The sequence below is a fragment of the Hipposideros armiger genome, unplaced genomic scaffold (genome assembly GCF_001890085.2).
Source record: "Hipposideros armiger isolate ML-2016 unplaced genomic scaffold, ASM189008v1 scaffold_478, whole genome shotgun sequence".
In the NCBI taxonomy this organism is placed as follows: domain Eukaryota; kingdom Metazoa; phylum Chordata; class Mammalia; order Chiroptera; family Hipposideridae; genus Hipposideros; species Hipposideros armiger.
The window spans coordinates 1,185,850-1,204,736 of NW_017731828.1; the positions used below are offsets into that span (position 1 = coordinate 1,185,850).

General features: G+C 43.1%; 1 protein-coding gene across 6 annotated transcripts in view; it reads left to right on the forward strand.

The window, feature by feature from the left end:
• MGAM (maltase-glucoamylase) overlaps positions 1-18,887 on the forward strand; it is a 105,102-nt gene that overhangs the window by 28,927 nt on the left and 57,288 nt on the right. For 2 of the 6 annotated variants that reach the window (XM_019666785.1, XM_019666786.1), the window contains exons 2-4: positions 3,949-4,018; positions 14,739-14,865; positions 17,205-17,299. In XM_019666785.1, coding sequence (XP_019522330.1) covers positions 14,739-14,865; positions 17,205-17,299 — 222 coding nt within the window. In that variant the 5' untranslated portion in view covers positions 3,949-4,018. Of the gene's footprint in view, positions 1-3,913; positions 4,019-6,775; positions 6,838-14,738; positions 14,866-17,204; positions 17,300-18,887 lie in introns of those variants that run through there. The other 4 variants (XM_019666787.1, XM_019666788.1, XM_019666783.1 and 1 more) reach the window with 3 other exon arrangements.

The window sequence follows — 18,887 nt, forward strand, 5'->3', positions numbered from 1 at the left end:
CACTCGGCTGGCCCCGAGAACTGACCATTAAGAGAGTGGATGTTTTTTTACACCATTCCCATCTGGTCTGGGCTGCTTCTTCACTCTTACAAATGCCTTAGCTTTTCCAGTCCTTTTATTATTGTCCTTGAGGCTTCGTTCCCTCACCCGTGTGTTTCGTAGAATGAGTGCAGATGAGAGGAAAGGAGAAGTTGAATGGTTGCTTTGCCATCTGTGGTGTGGTCACATTTTCTCTCCAGGGTGGAGCTTTCTCAGGTCTGTCCATCGGCTTGCTCAGCCTCTTGCTTGTTTGGCTCTTTTAGCTCACACTGCGCAGTCTTGCTCTGGGCAGTCTGCTCACAGTTCCATGAAGCGCCCTAGAGAACGGTGCTCTGTGTTGAGAGTGGGGTCTGGAACCAGGCTCTCGTGGGTTACGGCCTGGCTCTGTGCTGCTTCCTCTCTGTGTGACCTTGGCACATGATCGAACCCTCTTCATTCACCTCATGTGAAATGGAGATGACACACCTCAGGGGGTTGGGAGGGTCAGCTGGACTGACACATGTAACATGCTTGGAATGGTGCTTGGCACATGATGTCTAATCAATAATTGTTAGTTATAGAACTAGATGAACTAGCAATCCCTCTCTGGGTTTGTACCCAAAAGAAGTGAAGTCAGAACCTCAAAGAGCTCTCCATGCTCCCATGTTCATTGCAGCACTATTCACAATAGCCAAGAGACGGAAAGAACCTAAGCGTCTGTGGATAGATGAATGAATAAAGGCATTGTGGTATATACATACAGTGGAATATTATTCAGCCTCAGAAGAGATCTTGCCATTTGCAATCATATGGGTCAACCTGGAAGACAGTATATTCAGTGAAAGAAGCCAGACACAGCAAGAAAAATACTGCATGATCTCACTGATATGTGGAATCTAAAAAAGTCGAATTCATAGGAGCAGAAAGGAAAACAGTAGTTACCAGGGGTAGGGAGGTGGGGAAAATGGGGAGATGATGGTCAAAGGGTGAAAAGTTGTAGCTATGTGAGATGAATAAGTTCTAGAGATCTATTGTACTATAGTTAATGATGATTACAGTTAATACTGTGTCAAATACTAAAAATTTGCTAAGAATAGCTCTCAGTGCCTCTCATTACATATACACACGCAAAGAGAGCTATGAGGAAATGGATACCTCAATTAGCTTGACTGTAGTAATCATTTCACTCTGTATAGCAAAGCATCATGTGTGTGTTAAACATATGCAATTCTTGTTGAGAAGAGCAAACAAAAAAAACCAAAGTTACAATCTATAATGAAACAAAAAACATACGACACTGAGGAATACACTTAACAGAAAACATATAAGAAAAAGAAATTACTGAGAAAATGATACAATTTATTAATAGATAATGAAGAAGACCTAAATGAATATATCATGTCTGTGGATGAAAAAACAGTAAGTGTTGGTTATTATTAGCATTTTTATAGTGTGTTTGTCCTTGATGTCCTTCACCCTGTCCTCTTTCTTGCATATCCCTCTAAGATTTTCCTCAATCTGAGAGTTATCTGAGTTGTTCCATTTGATTTTTGTAGATACTCTGTGACTTTTTTATGTTTTCTTTTAACTAGAGCGCCTTTCATTTATAATGTGACATAAATCAGTGGTTACTACAAATGTGTGCTCCTGTTTTATTCAAAACTGTTTATATATGGATATTTACATAGTCCTTAATGGTACGTAATCATAGAGCATTGATTTAATGTTGTATTTAATTCATCATATTTGTAACCACCTCCTTTGGGTCATTCATTCTTTTAGAATGCCAAATACTGAGACCGAATTCTGCACTTTCAACTGAAGCTAATTTCCCCCTTGTCTTCACCACACCAGGTGGCAGTATTGTACTAAAGGTGTTTAGGAAAGGGGTTTGCTTCTCTAGAGTCTAGTTGGAAAACCTGCTCCATTACACAAGCTGATAGAGCTGTAAGACAGTGGATGATCATTAGTCCTGTTCTGCTGCGCTCTGGCATAACAAAATAAAAGGACATTGTGCAGCACTGGCACCTCGAGGCTCTCTGTCTGGCAGAGACAGGGAACATAGTACAGACATGGTGACTCCCAGAGAGAGAACAGAGCGAGAGGGATGTAGGGGAGAGAGGCTGAGCCAGAGAAGAGGGGAGTGATGATAGACAGAGCCTGTGCATGGCCGTAAGACATCGTCAGCGTCTTAAGACATTTCCTATGGCATTCTTTTCACAATTTTTACTTTGGAGTGGGGATGGGGGGTGGGGGGAAGCATTACCAGGGGCTCAGCATGGGGGAACATTTCTGTAAAATTTAGTGTTTTATGTTGAAAAAAAATCATGTAAGTTTGCATGCTATGACATTATACTGCCACATTTCTCAACTCAAAATATTGATCCAAAATATTTATTCTTCTCCAAAGATCTTGGATTAAAATTGAACTTCTGAAATGTTTATGTAACTCCCAGTATGTCACCACATATCCTTAGGTTACATGTGTACAATTCTATGGGGATGCCAAACAATTCAGAGAGACTTTCTGGGGATTTGAAGGTCCTACAATTGCAAGTGATGGTAGAAGGCAGCACAACAGATCACAGGAGGATGCTGCTTGCAGGTGCTGCTGAAGTGGTTAGAGATTTTTAGTGAAGATGCTTTCACTGGGCAAAGGGAGACAGTGAGAACCTATCACAGCAGGGCTAGCCAGGACTACGTATATGGTTGCCAGGCCGAGAAACTCACAGGAACCGGCTGATAGAAAGGATAATGGTGGTGGTGGCGGTGATGGTTAGTAGCAGAGGTTGCGGTGGTAGTAATAGCAGAGGTAGTATTTTGTTCAAGAAGCAGGAGAATCACATGGAATTCAGTTGTACATTGGCCTTCACAGAAATAGGGAAAATACTGGCAGCTAGTCTCTCTGCTTTACCTTTTTTGGTTTGAATGGTCTCTTATTTCTACATGCTGCTTTCTACATGTCTATTCCATTCTCTTTTGAGAAAACAAATTTATTTTCAGTAAAACTCTTTAATTTCTGCCTCTTAGTACCACGACATGGTCCCACAGACTTAGTGCCCAGTGCAACATGATTCAGACTCTGTGTCTCAAATCCTAATAGCTGGGAGGAAGAATCCAACTGGACCAGGTTGGGTCAGCTGTCCAGTGTTGATCCAGTCCGCTGTGGCCAGTGGGAAGGGCTGTGCTGGGCTCCCCTACAGGATGGGCAGGTGTTCACTGGGCGTGGGGGAGGGGAGCCACAGAGGAAATGATGGAAATTTCTGGCACAAGATTTGGGCTTAAAGAGAAGTGGCCATCTGTGAGGTGAGGGTGGTAGAACTTGATAACTGATAGGATCTGAGCTTTTCCACTTTGGGAGACATGGTAGAGAGTGAACTTGAATTGTTTTCGTGAATGAACAAATGTTTAATCTGACTTCAGACTTCATGAAGTCACATTACTAGATTGAAGTTAAATTAGGATACGTTTGGCTCTGCCATTATTTGAGTGACCTTTAGCAAAGCCATCTTTTATTTATTTATTTTTTTTGGTTTATTTCCTCATTTGTATATGGGGATTAAACATACCTGCTCTGTCACATAGGGTTGTTGTGATTAAAGAGCTAATAGAGATTAAAGTGCTCTGAGAAGTGCAAGGTGCTCTACAGATGTAAAGTTTTATTGCTGACATGTGCATCGTAGGTGATGAATTATTATTCCTCATTACCCTCTCCTTGGAGTCACGCCTGCATGTCCATGTGTTCCTGTCTGTGCAGGTAAGAGGTAGGAAACGATGGAAGGCCGTGCAAAACTGCTGACTGCTAGATGTTTCCCAAGAGAAGGAAATGTTGTAATGATTAGTATAAGTAGCTTCTGCGCTCACCTTCCTCTGGACATTGCTGGGCAGAGACATTACTCCTCCCCAACAACTGCGGTGCTTCCTTTCCAGGTAGCCTCTGAGCTGAAGGGCTTATATTTGGAACAAAAGAAGGAAAACCAACTGCAATAAACAAAAAGAGGTACGAATTAAAGTTTGTAGGCTCTATGGAGACTGTTAGAGATGATTTGTGACAGGAAGGGGTGTAGGTGACGTGCTGTGATGTAGTGTGTGGGGGGTGGAGAAAAGGGGGGAAGGGAGGCAAACGGGGGAGATGGAGAGAAAGATGGAAAGAAGGAGGGGGGCGTTAACGAGCCATGTAGAACCAAGGGACGGGTTAGGGCTGGCTTTCCTCCGTTGGCCCGGGAAATCAGTTCACTGTGGGGAGCACTGATCTATTAGTGGTCCATGGATGGAAGAGACCGGCTCGTCCAGCCTGATCTGGCGAGGCTGTTTCTGAACTGGAGAAAGGATACTTAACAGAAGTTAAGCTAATGACACTGCCTGCTGGGTTTTGTTTGATTTTACTTTGAGAAAAGACAAGCTGGGAAGAAAAAAAAAAAAAAGGAATTGCAGAAAAATGGAAAGGAGGAAAAGTAGAATAGTGAAAGGAAAGAAGAAAAGAAGGGAGGAGAGAGAGAGGGTAGAAAAAAAGAAGGAAAGATGGAGAAATAAAATATATATACATATATATATATTTACATATATATATCTACACACTCATATATAGGGACATATATATCCACCTATATATATATATATATATGCCTATATTAAAAACTAAAAATGATAATGAAATAGAAAAAAACAAAAACAACCAAAACAAGCAACCAAAAATAACCCCAAAACACCCAAGAAAACCAAAACAACAAAAAACATGCCAAAAAAAAAGAAAACAAAAAAACCAGTGCCAGTCTTGGCTAAAGTCCACCAAGCTCTCTCCAGGTTGTCCTCTGCTGTACAAAAATTTCTCTGTGTCTTGTTGGGGCAGAGCCGGCCCCCTGGAGCCTAGAGTGACCCAGGCAATGCAGGTCTGTTGTAGATGAGTGGGGTTATGAGGTGTGATTGGTAATTTTTTCAAAGTCAATGCCATTTCTGCTCTTGCCTGCCCCAAGGCACGCTGAGTGCTACACAGCCAGAAGGCTCCATGTGTGTCTTGGGGCACTCTTTCCTCTGGAGGCTGTGGGGGGTGTGAGTGACTGCTAAAAGCCACCTGCGGGGGGGGGGGCCTGTGAGTGACTCAGCAGCTGAAGTTGCCCTGCCTCCCAAGCTGCACAGGGGAGGTGGCGGCTGGGTAGGTAGGCTCACACTCTGCAGCCTCTTCTCAGGCGGAGATTCTCAACCTCCTGGGAGTAGGAGCACCTCTGTAGACTTCTCCATTTAGGGGTCAGTTTAAGACTCTGGCATGGTGGGGGGCCAAGGTTTTTGAGGGAGGGTGGGGGTAGGTTCTTATCTATGCAGTTTTTTGCTTTCTGTCCGAGAAAGAGAAAAAAATAAAATGTCCCACCGCTATTTTGAGCTGAGGCTTCTGCCTCAGATGCTCCAACCGAGCTCCTGCTGCGCTCCGGGAAGGACCACAGGGGTGCAGGGCCTGAGCCCACCCTGCCGCTGCAACGTTCTTTGCTCTGCCTCCTGGGGTCCCGCGTCTCCGCAGCTGCGGGCCTGGGCTGCGTCTCCTTATGTCTCGCCTCCCTCTTCCCCAGCTCGCCCCGTCTGCCCACCTTCCAGTAATCGGCGTGTGAGTCTCTTAGCTGCTCCGTGTGACGAGTACACGTTCTTTGGATGAGTTACAGCAGTTCAAATGCTGGCAATTTCCAAGGGAGAACTCAAGGAGCCCTCCTCACCGCCGCCATTCTCCCCTCTCCCCTGTTTTTTTTTTTTTAATTTTCAGTATGTCACAGACTAAGACTTTTATAAATTTAAAATAAAAACAAGTTATTAGAAACATAAAATAAAAACCCAGGTATATACAAATACAAGGTCCACTTTTAAATTAGCTAGGATCACTGGACATAGACTTGGTCTGTCAAGTTGCAGTAAAAGCTTTTACACACTTGCTTCCTTGGGAACTGGCAACCACAGCTTCCTGATCTCTCGGGTCATTCAGGGTGGCAGACAGGCGAGGACGCTGCCCTACTGGTGGGGAGGGTCTGCCTAGCAAAGAGCAGAGCTCTCAGCCAGAAATTCATGGATGTGATTAAAAGAAGAAGTAGACTTCTAAAAGAAAAATATCGGTTGTCGGAAAAGTCATGAGGTATTTTTGTATGTTTTTCATTGCAAACATGCGTCATGACTTTTTCGGCTACCTAATACTTATGTATTTTTTTCTTTACTAAAATCTAAATGAAATTGAGCATGCCTCTTAAGTATAAAGTTAGGCCACATACTACAGTGGTGTTAGCAGTTGCTGAAGACTTTGGTTCCGGGAGGTCACAGTTACTCTTATGTTATAGTTGGAAGATAATCTTGAGATACTGTTTGCACTACGTTGAACTTGCAGTAGCTATTAACACCTGCTGCTAGGTGTGTTGAATACCCCATCGAGGAAGTACACACATTACTATGTTGCAATGAAAATATATTCTAGTAACTGTAATTCTATTAAATGTCAATAGGTTCCTGGGAGATTAGTGGTCACTGAGAGAAGGCTGTTCTGGGACAGCCAGGCACATAGAGTAGCCTCGTTGCTGAATAAACACTCAGTGCCCAGAAGGGTTTGAGGGTGTCAGCTTGCTCCTAGCTCTTACAGATGATCTTCTCAGGGGAAGACTACGCTTACTAATTAACTAGCAAGTCTGATCCTGAGAATGAAAGCTGGGCAGTCATTTGCATTGGAGATCCATTAACGTGAACACAGTGGCCAGCTTCCAGGGCTGAGGGTGCTTTCTGTGGACTGTGCCCCTCTGCCTTGATTGCTGGGTCGTCCGTCAGAGAGAGCAGGAGCTGCAGTGGGAGGATGAGGTATGTCCGCAAACTTGCGCTCACTGTGGCTGTAGATGTGTGTGTGCAAGCGTGTGTGGGCTCGCATTGATCTCCTTTAGTTAAAATGCCCTTGTTAATTTGTTAAACAGAGATGAAGATAAATAACAAATCGCAAAATTATACACACATACACATAAAACAAAATTCAACTCGTTTATTTATTTTCGTGGTGTGTGTGTGTGCCTCTGGACCAAGGCTAGATCTGTAAGTCCTATTGTAGTTAAACTTGTGTGCTTGTGTGTGTGTTTGTGTGTGTGGTATTATAAATGATTTCATATTCGGGGCGAGGGAGCTGGCAGAAATTCTTTCTAATTCGGGAGATGAGGTGTGGGAAGTGAGAGGAAGGTGTTCAAATATAGGCGTTAGATTAGAGCATTTGGGGATGTCCCTTCTATAAGGATGTAGAGTTGTGATTGAGGAGTGGTAATTAGAGACTATCGTAGTCAGGAAATTGAGAAACCAATTACTATCCCTGTGAGTTTTGTGCCTTTAGTGACCAAATAAAGAATTCCTAGAGGGTGTGTGAGTGAAGTGTTGGGATGTGTGCACGTGCTGGTGTGCAGTGGGCAGTGGGCGTGAGAGATTTCTTGTGGCGTCTGGACGGAGGGTGTGAGGCGAAAGGGACAGTGTCTGGACCAGCCATCCTGTGTGAAATAGAATGGCCGTGCCAAGGGGAAGAGGGGAAGGTGATGGATTGTTGCTGACCCCGCTCTGGTAAAACTTGAAATAAAAAAGGGTTGGGCCCTCACGTGTTGTTAGAGCCTAGCTAGACACATGTGGGCATTTCTGACTGGCCAGTGAGGGGAAAAGGAAAAGCTACTGTTGGGGAAAGGGAGGGAGGCCAAGATCAATGCCATGGGTCTCACTAGAGTGGCCCACCTACCAGTGGGCTCCGGATTTAGGGTCTGAACGAAAGGGGCCTCTCGGTCTCCAAACTGTGGGTTGCTCTGGTGTCACGTGTCAGTGGGTGTGTGTGTGGTGGGAGGGAGGGAGTGAGAGGGAGTGTTGTGCTGGGTCGGGTCAAAGTGCCATCCAGGACTGAACGAAGAGGAAGGACACTCTATCCCGTTCTCCACTTTTAAGATAGCTCACCATTGTTCCACTCGCTTACGCAAGAGGTCAGTGATGTTTTATTGGCATTCCCTCACAAATGAGTTTCAGTGAGCTAATAAGGTTACTTTACAAACTGCCCCATAAGCGTGGACTGTTAATGCGTATATGGACTTAGAGGAATAGAATTTTCACGTAAAATTGGTTCAGCCGGTAGCTGCCGCATAGGATGAGGAAGATAAGCCTTTGCACATCCCAGAGCTGGGGGCGCAGTAGGTGGTAGCTGTCTTCTAGAGATGATTCTCTTTGTGGTTCAGATGGAGAAACTGAGCCTCAGATGGCTTAAGCAGTTTTCCCGAGGTCACACAGCTGAATAGGATCAGAGCTGGCTTTTAGATCTCTGCGCTTTGGATGTGACCAGACTTGCAAAGAAAAGGCCATTGGCTCCTTTTTTCCCCTTCCTGTCCTCTCAGTCGCTGGGAGACAATGGACCACGCCAGTAAATTTTGCCCAGGACTTCTGAGGAATATCTGGGACTCGCTCGGGTTTTCTTTGCAAGCTATTCTCAGTCTCTATAAAACCGACCCTCTTTTTCCCACTAGATTGCTTGTCTTGTGTTATCAGAGGATTTTAAAAGAAAGGCTTAGCTCGCCATTTGCAAATCAGATAGTGGCTGTGATTCCGAAAGATGACAGTTGATTATCCAATTTTTCCAAATGAATTTAGATGGCCATTTCAAGGATTGGGGTTCCCATCTGGTTTATCAACTTGCCTAAATAATTATACCAGCACCAGGAAAACGAGCCTTGGCAATGATTTATATAACCATTTTAATTCAAGAGGGAAAAAAAATCACTGTTGGAATCTACACAATTTATGTACAGTAATAATTTGCACCTTTTCAGTGAGATTTTCCCTGACCAGCTTAATTAAAATCGCAGCCCTCATCCACATAGTCCTCACTCCCACCCTCACTTTATTTTTCTCTGTAGCCCTTATCACAGTCTAACTTATTGTACATTTATTTTGTTTATCGTCCCTTTTTTCTACACACAAGAACGTAAGTCCCATGAGGGCAAGAATTTTTAATGTTTTGTTTTCTGTATAACTAGTTCATGGAAGAATACTTGGCACATTGTAGGAGCTTAATAAATAATTGATGAGTGACTAAATAAACTGACATCAGATCTCCCATTCATTCAAAGATGGAGCATTGATAACCTGATGAATAAACATGTGAAATATGCGGTATCAGCACCTCTTTCTCCTTGGTCTCACAGAGAATGTAAAACAGTGCTGGGGGCCGTAAGCTTACAGTGAATTGATTACTATAGATGCTTGCAATCTGCTTTTAAATCCCCCAGGCACCACCGGGACTGAAATGTTGCAGAATTTTTGTTTTCTTTCCATTCGCCTTGTAACTCCACAGTTGTCTTTGAAAGGACACAGGCATCTCCCATAGATCTTGTCTCCTCTTAACCGAAACCTTAATTATTCATGAATATGTAAGTTTTCTGCATTTGCATCCTATTGTGGAAGTTGGCTGTGGATTCAGATTGCCTGGTTTGCAGCCTGGCCCTGAGGTCTGGACCTCATCAATCTAGCCTCTATCCTGCTCAGCTAGTTTACGTGTAAAGGGGGAATAATAGCAGCCGCTACCTGTCAGGTGGTTGTGAGGACTAAAAGAAATAATGCATGTGAGTGCTTAGCCTCATACCAGGCTCGTGCTAAGTACTTGGTTAATGAACCAGACATTATTTAATAAAACCACATCTCACAAAAAACCTAAGCTGGTGTCCAGGATGGGTCCTTATGGCATAGAACTTAGAGGAATGGTTGAAAGCTCTGGCTGGGAGTCAAAGGGTAGGTGTTCAAGTTATGATTCATTCCTTATCAGCTGCGTGACATTACACAGGTCATGTGACCTTGCTGAAGCTTAATTTCCTCACCTGAAAAGGGGGCTCACAGCAGGAATAAACTTGGGGTTGTGATGAGGCTCGCATGTGACCGAGTATATAACCCTTTAGCACATTCATTCAATCATCGCTAGCTATTTTTATCATTTTCATTAAAACTGCACAATTTGTGTTTGTCATATGAAATGGAATATTTAAAGATGGATTGCAGACTGCCAAGTACCAGTCTTTGAAAACATTTTTTTTTCTTTTAAAACCAATTAAGGCTGTTTAAGTTACTTCTAATTCTATTTGCCTTTTGCCACTTTTCTTGATCTTGATTTTTCTTAAATTGCATTCCTAATTGAGATGGTAGCTTTCACCATCAAGATCCCTGTAATTAGGGAAGGAAAGTTAATCAGGAGATGCTGATGAGGGCTTTTATTCCCTTAAAACTTAAGGAAGTGTTTCTCTTCCATAGGTAGAAAATAATTATTATTGTTCCACAGAGCAGCAAACCATATTTGAGTATATGACACAAAAGGACTTTTGATAAGAGGCAAACAGATACTTTTAAAATGCAAATGATATATTATTCAAAAGTCATATTTACCCATGTGCGTTAATTATCTGTTGCTGCATAACAAATTAACCCCAAAATTTAACAGCTTGAAACAATAGATGTTTATTATCTCATAGTTTCTGTGGTTTAGGAATATGGGAGCAGCTTAGCTGGGTCATTCTGGTTCAGGGTCTCTCATGAGGTTCCAGGCAAGATGTCGCCTGGGCTGCTGTCATATGAAGGCTTGACTGGGGCTGACAGATCGTGTCTGAGATGCGTCACTCACATGGCTGTTGGCTAATGGCCTCAGTTGCTTGCTGGCTGTTGGACCTTTCCATAGGCCTGCTTGAGTGTCGTTATGACATGGCAGCTGGCTTCTCTAAGAAATGACCCAAGAAAAGGAGCAAGGAAGTGATCCAAGAGAAAGAAGAAGGAAGAAGCCATAATGCCTTTTATAACCTAGTCTTGGGAATCACAAACCACCCCTCTGCTGTATTCTGTTTGTTAGATGTGACTCCCTAAGTCCAGCCCACTCTCCGGGAGTGAGGGATGGGTAGGTGGGTGGGTGGGGGGGGGTCTTAAAGGTAATGAGATTTACAAGGCTTGGCAGAGGATGATGAGTAGAGGGGTTGGTGGAGAAAGTAGACCTTGAATGGGCAAGACTGCTGCTCAGGGCTCTTCTGGTTTCTTCCTGGCTTTCTGTACCCATGTCTCAGATAACGTATGAGTCACCTGGCACGTGGAGTCATAAAGCACTTAGCAGATAAGAGTATCGGAACAGGTTCATAAGTGCTATACTTGTGCCCACAGATAATACATTCTCGCACAAAACATGAAAGACAGATGTGCCCCTGCCTAAGAAGCCGTGAGGTCATAAGGAGAATCCCTAAGGTTGAAGTCAGGACCGGTGATTGTCCCGAGCTTTGGGCAGTGTCGTTAGGGCACACAGTACCTCGGTCCTTTCCTCTACACATGGAGACATTAGCCGGCTGTTCTTATATCTCAGTCTTGTTGTGATTATAGAATGTAATCAGTGTAGAGTATCACTAGCCTAGGTAAACGGACAGGGTGTTCCCGGGGTTCTCAGATCGTAGCTAAGCCAATGGCACGAGATGTCAAGTTTTCTCTTGAAAAGGTAGTAAACGTTATCATTGAAAAATGCTGTTGGAATTTGGCACAGGTGACCAAAGGATATGTCTTAGTTAATGTTTGAGAGAACATACAAGATGTTGACTTGTAAAGGACAAGCTTTTCAAAGAGCGACAGTAGTGGGGTCACAGGAAAGAGGTGCTAAAAGCAGCGATTTCTGGGGAAACCATGGAAACGGCAAGATGTGAGTGATGTTGCTTGCTACTGATGGAGGGTAGGGCCACAACTCAGACCAGAATCAGGATCGTCCCTAACGAAAGGCAGGGTCCTGGAATGAAGGCGCTGAGGGAGATTTCTGAAAAGGACTGCACGTGAGGCACACCCCTCATTTGAGTGTGTGCATGGTGCTTAACTCAGTGTCAGGACAAAACCTTCAGCGTGGTCTGTGCCTTCCCGGCCAACGACTAAGGGAGCCTGTGCAGAGGCCTGGGCGACACTCTACAATCCTGATGGTCCCTGCTTTAATAGCTGTCTGTTCTTCCTCTCTTAAAACCCCGTTTCTGTGTTGACTGTAATAGTCAGGGATACTTAGGAACGTGGCACTTTATTTCTTTCCTTGAACATTTGCTACATGTCTATGCTCCATATCTAGACCAGTGGTATGAATGTTATCCCTCTGAGCAGTCTAGTTGACCTCAGGTTTCCCTGTAACTTCCCTTACCGTGGAGAGATTGAGTGAGCGTGCATGTTTGTGCCTAATCCTTCCTCACCGATGAGAAGATACTTTAAAGCCCAATTTATGGTGGATCTTTGACTATAAAGATAATGTTTTGAGGCTTTGAACTCCATGAATCTTTATTTAAGACCCAATCTTTGACTCAAAATACTGTCTACATTGAACATCCCAACCAGATGAGCTTCATGTGTTCGCTTTCCGTGTTCTGTGCTTCCAGAGCACACAGGATTCCCAATGCATTGCAGAGATCCTGTAGTTTGTTTGGCAGGGAGCACAGAAGTGGGAATCACAAGACGTTCCATCAGGTTCTATGGAGGGAGAACCCCACCCATGTGGAAAGCCCTGTGGGAGGAGGTCCTGAAAGTTCGATGGGTCCAGAAGGCAGACATTCAGTCCCAAGGCAGCTTATGGTCGTCAGCTGATATGTTTCAGGTCCTTCATAACCAGGAACGCAGTGCCTGGAATCCAATCTGATGGAGGAGGTAAGGACAGAACCAACTTGGTAGGAGAACGAGAGCAGGTTGGAAGAAGGTGACAGGAATAGGTGGAGGCAAGTTGTTGAAGACTGAGGATGTGGTAGGTTCCAGAGTATTCCATTCATAAAGTGCCCACCCAAGTACCTGTTGCCAGGATAGATGTAGTAGCCAAAGAAAACTACATGCACCTGGCTGGACAATTTGGGTTCTAGTCCCTAACTCCATAGACTCGTAGACTTTGAGCAAGGCACTTCATCTAGTGTGTCTTACTTTACTCACCTGTAAAATGAAGAAGCTAGACTAACCATTGGCCCTACTGTTATAACTTCATGGACCCATGTCTTAATAGTTGTGCCTAATAAAACATGTTCATTACGCTTGTAAGCCTATAATAGGTTCACTATTTCTGAAACATGGTTGCGTATCAGAATCATCTGTGGAGCTTCAGAAAGAGATCAGATATCCAGACTTAGCCCTAGAGAGTCTGACAGAGTAGGTTGGGGTAAGAGGTACATGCTGAACGGGTAATTTAAACTTCTGACATAGTATTGTAATCCTTAGCCAGGATTCATGACAAGTCTAACAGAGGTACATAGGTCATTTCTGTATGTCTTTGAAAGAGAAAATCCTCAAGGACTCCTTGGGAACTCCAAAGGTAGCTACCGGTCAAGATGACCACAAGGTCTCTTCAGTTCTAGAATTCTAGGTTAAATGTCACTGGCTCTCATCCAAATCACGGTTTCTAAATTCTCTTCCCACTAAAAAGAACATCCTCAGAGATGTTTGGTTGGGGACTGGGGACAGGAAATTTGCAAGGTGAGCCTAGGTTACTATGTTATACCAGAAAGCAAGGGAACCAACTTGAAGAGACTCCCACTGGGTAAAGATGAGACAACATGAGTAATAATAATAATAATAATAATAATAATAATAATAATACCACCACCAAAGGATTAATGTGTTTAAACCTATGAGTTCATAAAGATCTTGAGCAAAAAAAAAAAAAAAGAAAAAGAAAAAGAAATCTCAGTGGTCCCCTTTGGAGGATGCTAGGGAACAACCCCTTATTTTGAAAACCAGTGAATAAAGAGTCAAACACCAAAAAAACCAAAAAACAAAAAAAAGAGTCAAACACTTATCCTGCCTTTCCTACATGAACTGTACCTTTGTGAACCAAATACTAGATGAGGGCAATTTCTCTCTACAGGAATATTTCATCCAATAAATAAAGAACTATAGGATTACAGCATCACTGTGTCACAACTCCTAATGAAATAATGGATCTAAGAAATGCTCACCAGTGGTGGCTAACATGAAAAAGAGAGAATCTGCTAGATTTTATGTGTCTCCTACTGGAAGATGCTAGATGCTATACCATCTATGCACCATTCTTGTTTCAAAGAAAAAGAAAAAGAAAGAGAAACCTGTATCTTGTCAAAATTCTACGTCTAATTACAGGAAATACAAGGGTAGAGAAACATGTTAGTATACATGGGGACACAATCGATAAAGCACAAATTGTAGGAAAATCTACAGACTAAGCCCTATCGATTAAAAAAGACTTAGACACAAGCCAATTATAACATATAAATCTTACTTGCATCCTTATGAGAGTAGAGCAAACAAACTCTAAAAGCTTTACCGGACAAGGAAGGAAATTTCAACATTGACTAGAGATACTTGATGAGTAAGGAATTGTTCTTAAAATATTTTAGGTGTGATGATATTATTTTGCTTGTCTTCTGTGAAAAGTTGAATCTCTAAAATGAAATATACTTCAACATTTTCAGATTAAAAGACCTGAACTATGAGATTTGCTTCAAAATAGCACAAGCTTAGGGAGAAAAGTGAGTAGGAATAACAGCAAGATGAGATTGGCCAGGAGTTGATACGTTTTTATTCTAGGTGATGGGTATGTGGAATTTGTCATGTTATTTCTTCACTGAGGCATACATTCGAGCTTTCCCATTTTAAAAAAAATGTATATTTATTTTAACATGTAGCTACATGTTAAATAAATATAGAAAACTTAAAATTGTTTTCAAATCTAAAATTGTTTCCTCTTTTTATAGATGGCGAGAAAGAAGTTGAAATCGTTCACTAATTTAGAGCTTATGCTCAGCGCTCTCCTGCTGGTCGTGTTTGTCATCACCATTCCTCTATTTGTCCTCTCAGCCAGGGAGTCTTTGGGATTAAAAGGTAACAAGGAACTCTGGTGTTCCCTCTCCATATATGCTCTTATCAGAGCAAAACCCTCATCAATGGCTGGGAATCTATGCTCCCTGTTCTCTGCTGTGAGCATGTGTGAGCGTGTGCGCACGCGTGTGAGTGTGTGTGTGTGTGTGTGTGTGTGTGAGAGAGAGAGAAAGAGAGTGTGTGTGTGTGTGGGGGGGGGCGTTATATGTGTGTCGGGGAGCACCTAACTAAAACTGGCAGCTCGGTAGATATTCATTGTAGGCCTGAATTCTGACACTTTCATTGCCCAGTTAGCACAGTGCAGGGTTCCACAACTTACACAAACAATTATTGGCCATATTTCACCAACCAATTCTAGTTTTGTTAGCAATTATAATGAACAGTGCCCTAATATGAAAGGCAATCACGTAAGCATATAATCAGTGACAGTATTTTAGTCCAAAGTTTGGATCTTTCAAAACGTAACAAGTACCAGAGTTATTTTATTAAAAGTTCATTGAAAAGGTTTATTCTAAAAGAGGGGCTGGATGGTGCTGAATTATCCATGATTTCTTGTCTGGTTCCCCTAGAAAGAGCTTCCTAGGTGAACCAGGCAATGTGGGCCCCTCTATGGCCAGAGGAAACCTTTGTCCTCATTCCCAGCTCCAGCAATTCTACTATTGTGGGAAGTTAGGTGAAATAACCTCAAAGTTTGTTCAACTCTGACAATTCTATGATTCTGAAGATGGAACTAAAAACCCTTGTGCAGAAACTGCCACAATGAGGGAGTTCTTTTAATCCACCACTTTCGAGTTAGAATCCCTAAAAGTCTCTTGTTTTGTCTCAATGGTATTAATTTATTGCAGAGTGCCTTAAAGAAATCTCACTTCCTTGTATTAGAATGCAATAAATGTTTTTTTGGGTTTTTTTTAAGCTGAGCCATCCTGCTACCTGTTGGCAGCTCAGCGGCTGCTCAGCTCAGCCTGGGAATCGAACTGCTGTTGCTCAGAGCTCAAACTCTTGAGCGAGCTCTTAACCAACTGAGCCACTCGGCCGGCCCTTAAATGTGTCTTTTTAATTTTACTGATTTTTAAATCTGAATCCAAGCCTTTGGGCAGATTCCAGCTGCCAATTTCTAGATTGGTAGTATTAACCTAAAAATAAAAAGGCCTTTCAAAGTGAGAGGCAAAAAGCATTTATTTGATATCAATTAGAATAGCTACTCTGGAATCACTGATTCAGGCAGAAGCCTAATAATGTTCTGATTAGGAGACAAAGGCAATGAGTGTTTATGAGAAAGGAAAGGGGACCAATTACAGCCAGTAGAAGAAAGGCATTTCTATTGGTGCAGGTAACATAACATAGTGATGTTCATGTTCATGTTTTTCATTTTCAGCCATCAGTCTAGTAGTCATAACTGCTTTCTATTGTCTTTGCAAACATTTCTGGCGGGGGACACAATGTTTTTTTAGACCCAGCCCAAAAGTTATTTTGTCGTGTTTTAACATTCCAAAGACCTGACATATAAGGCGTGCAAGGCAGGTCCTTTGGCATGGCAGTTCCAGCTCCATTTTAAAGGGGCTCCATTTATTATTATTATTGACAGTGGGCTTCCTTTACATTTTTTTGTGATATGAGGCTTTCTATTTACATAAGAATGTCACCACTCAAGAGTGTCCCTTGTTGGGACTGCCTCTTGACTGAGCAAGTGGAACTGAGGTTACTGTGATTAGAGGGGTAACTAACATTCAAGACAATACAGACATTGCACAGGTTCCGTGTATAAACCTATCGTGAACCAGCTGCTGGGGTGGAAGTAAAGGCCCGGAGCAGAGTCTGCAGACTTTGCTGGAAAGGGCCAGACTCTTGATGCTTCCGACCTTGTGGGCCATACGGCCTCTGTCATAGCTACTTAATTCTGCCATCGTAGACAATAACTGAACGACTGGGCGTGGCTGCGTTCCACCAATACTTTATTTAAAAATCAGGCCGTGACGTGATGTGACCCACAGGCCACAGTTTCTTGACCCCTAGACTAGAGAAGGTGGCCTTGCCTCCTGCCGTGGTGAGCTTCCATCGCATGGTGGGGTCACACTCCTTGTTCTCGTCTGCACACTCTCATAGCGGAGGGCCTTGGTGGCAGAAGGAGATGATGCAGGATACGTGGAGGTAAATAAATACAGGCAGCAAGAGCAAAGTGAGGTTGATAAAGTGAGTGCATACGTTTCAGGGACGTCAGAGTGGAGCCCAATCCATAGTGGAGTTCGTATAATCACAGGTATGGAGACTGTGGAGATCAGCGAATGCTCGGGACATTAACTGTGTCTGACAGCCATGTTCTGTTTGCTTTGGGGACCATCCAGATGCTGAGACAAGCACCACCCCTGCACCTCCTGAGTGCCCCGTGCCGAATGAAGTGGAGCGTATAAACTGCATCCCTGAGCAGACACCTAACAAGGTTCGAATTCTGGATCTTGCCTTTCATTGAAGAGTTTATGCTATTGGATGTTGTTTGTGTGCTTGTTTTTGTTTTCCATTTGCAAAGAGTTTTTTTTTTTTTTTCCATTACCCGAGAGTTGTTGGCATTGCAGCTGTTGGTGGCTCAGGCAAATGACTTCTGTACCCGTGCGTGTATGACAGCACAGCTTTGGGAGATGAAGGGCTAGAATATTCTTTGGGGTTGACAGACTCAGCAAATAAAAGTACAGGCTTCCCAGTTCAATTTGAATTTCAGATAAACAATCAATTTTTCGTGTAAGCATGTCCCATGCGAGACTTGGGACTTATACAAAAAAATGGGTTTATTGTCTGTTGGGCAACACTGCTTAGTTACCAGTTCTCTGATTCAGTTATTGCCTCTCTTTCTTATCCTCTCTCCGTCCTTTCACAATTCCAAAAGGTTATCTTAGGATGAAAAATAAAAAAAGTCATACACATGCATGAAACATGATTTAAAATAAGGACAAAGTTTCAAGAGCTGTGCTTTGAAAGAGGAAGATAATAAATACCAGATAAAGATAGTGCAGGCATCCGGGTATTTACTTTAGGGCGTTGTTTCTTGATCCTCAGCTGAAGTCCAGCTGAATATTATGATTATAAAATACATTGCACTGACCATATCAGTCACTTTTCACACTGAGAATGAATGAAAAAAAAATGCAGCAGCATTCTGGGTAAAGTGCACTGGCATGAAATGTCAGATTTGTGTCCGACCCAGAAGGGACGCTTGCTGCCCGTGATGCTTGCACATGTGGGACTCTCACACTTACCTCTGTCGCCATCCTATTGTTGCGAGGCTGGAATAATCAGTGATGCGCTTAAGAGTTGCTGTTTGGGTTTGTCTAAATGTCCTAAGACCAATAAACACTTTTTTTTTTGTTTTCTGTTTTGTCTCTCACACTTCTAGAGGCTAGAAGTCCAAACTCAAGGTATTGGCAGGGTCAATTCCTTCTGAGGGCTCTGAGGAAGAACCTAGTCCAGGTTCTCTCCTGGCTTCTGGTGACAGCTGTCAATCTTTGGTGTTTCTTGGCTTATAGCTGCATTATAGCTGCATCACTCCTGTCTCTGCCTCCATCTTCACATGGCGTTCTCTCTCTCTCTCTCTGTCTCTCCACCTTTCCCATTTTTAAAGGACATCAATCATTTGCATTAAGGGCCCACCCTGCTCCAGTATGATCTTAAGTAATTACAACTGCAACAATCCTATTTCCAAATAATGTCACATTCTGAGGTTTAGGACTTCAACGTGTCTTTCCTGGGGACATGATTCAGCCCACAACATGGACAAACTCACAGAGAGGGGAACTGTGGAAATGGTTGAGCCTTTGGTATTGACTGAAATGGTGTAGATGCTGAGTCCGAGAAAACTGAGGCAGCAAAGAGGGAACAGATGAGAGAAGAGCTGTAGGGTGAGATCGCCCGGGCTTGTGGGAGCGCCGGAAGTGAAGGCTAAGAAAAGGACCAGGCTACATAAGTAGCTGGGAGTAGCAGAGATGCCTACGGACTGCAGATTGGAGCCAAGCGATGGGACAAAACTAGTCAGGAAG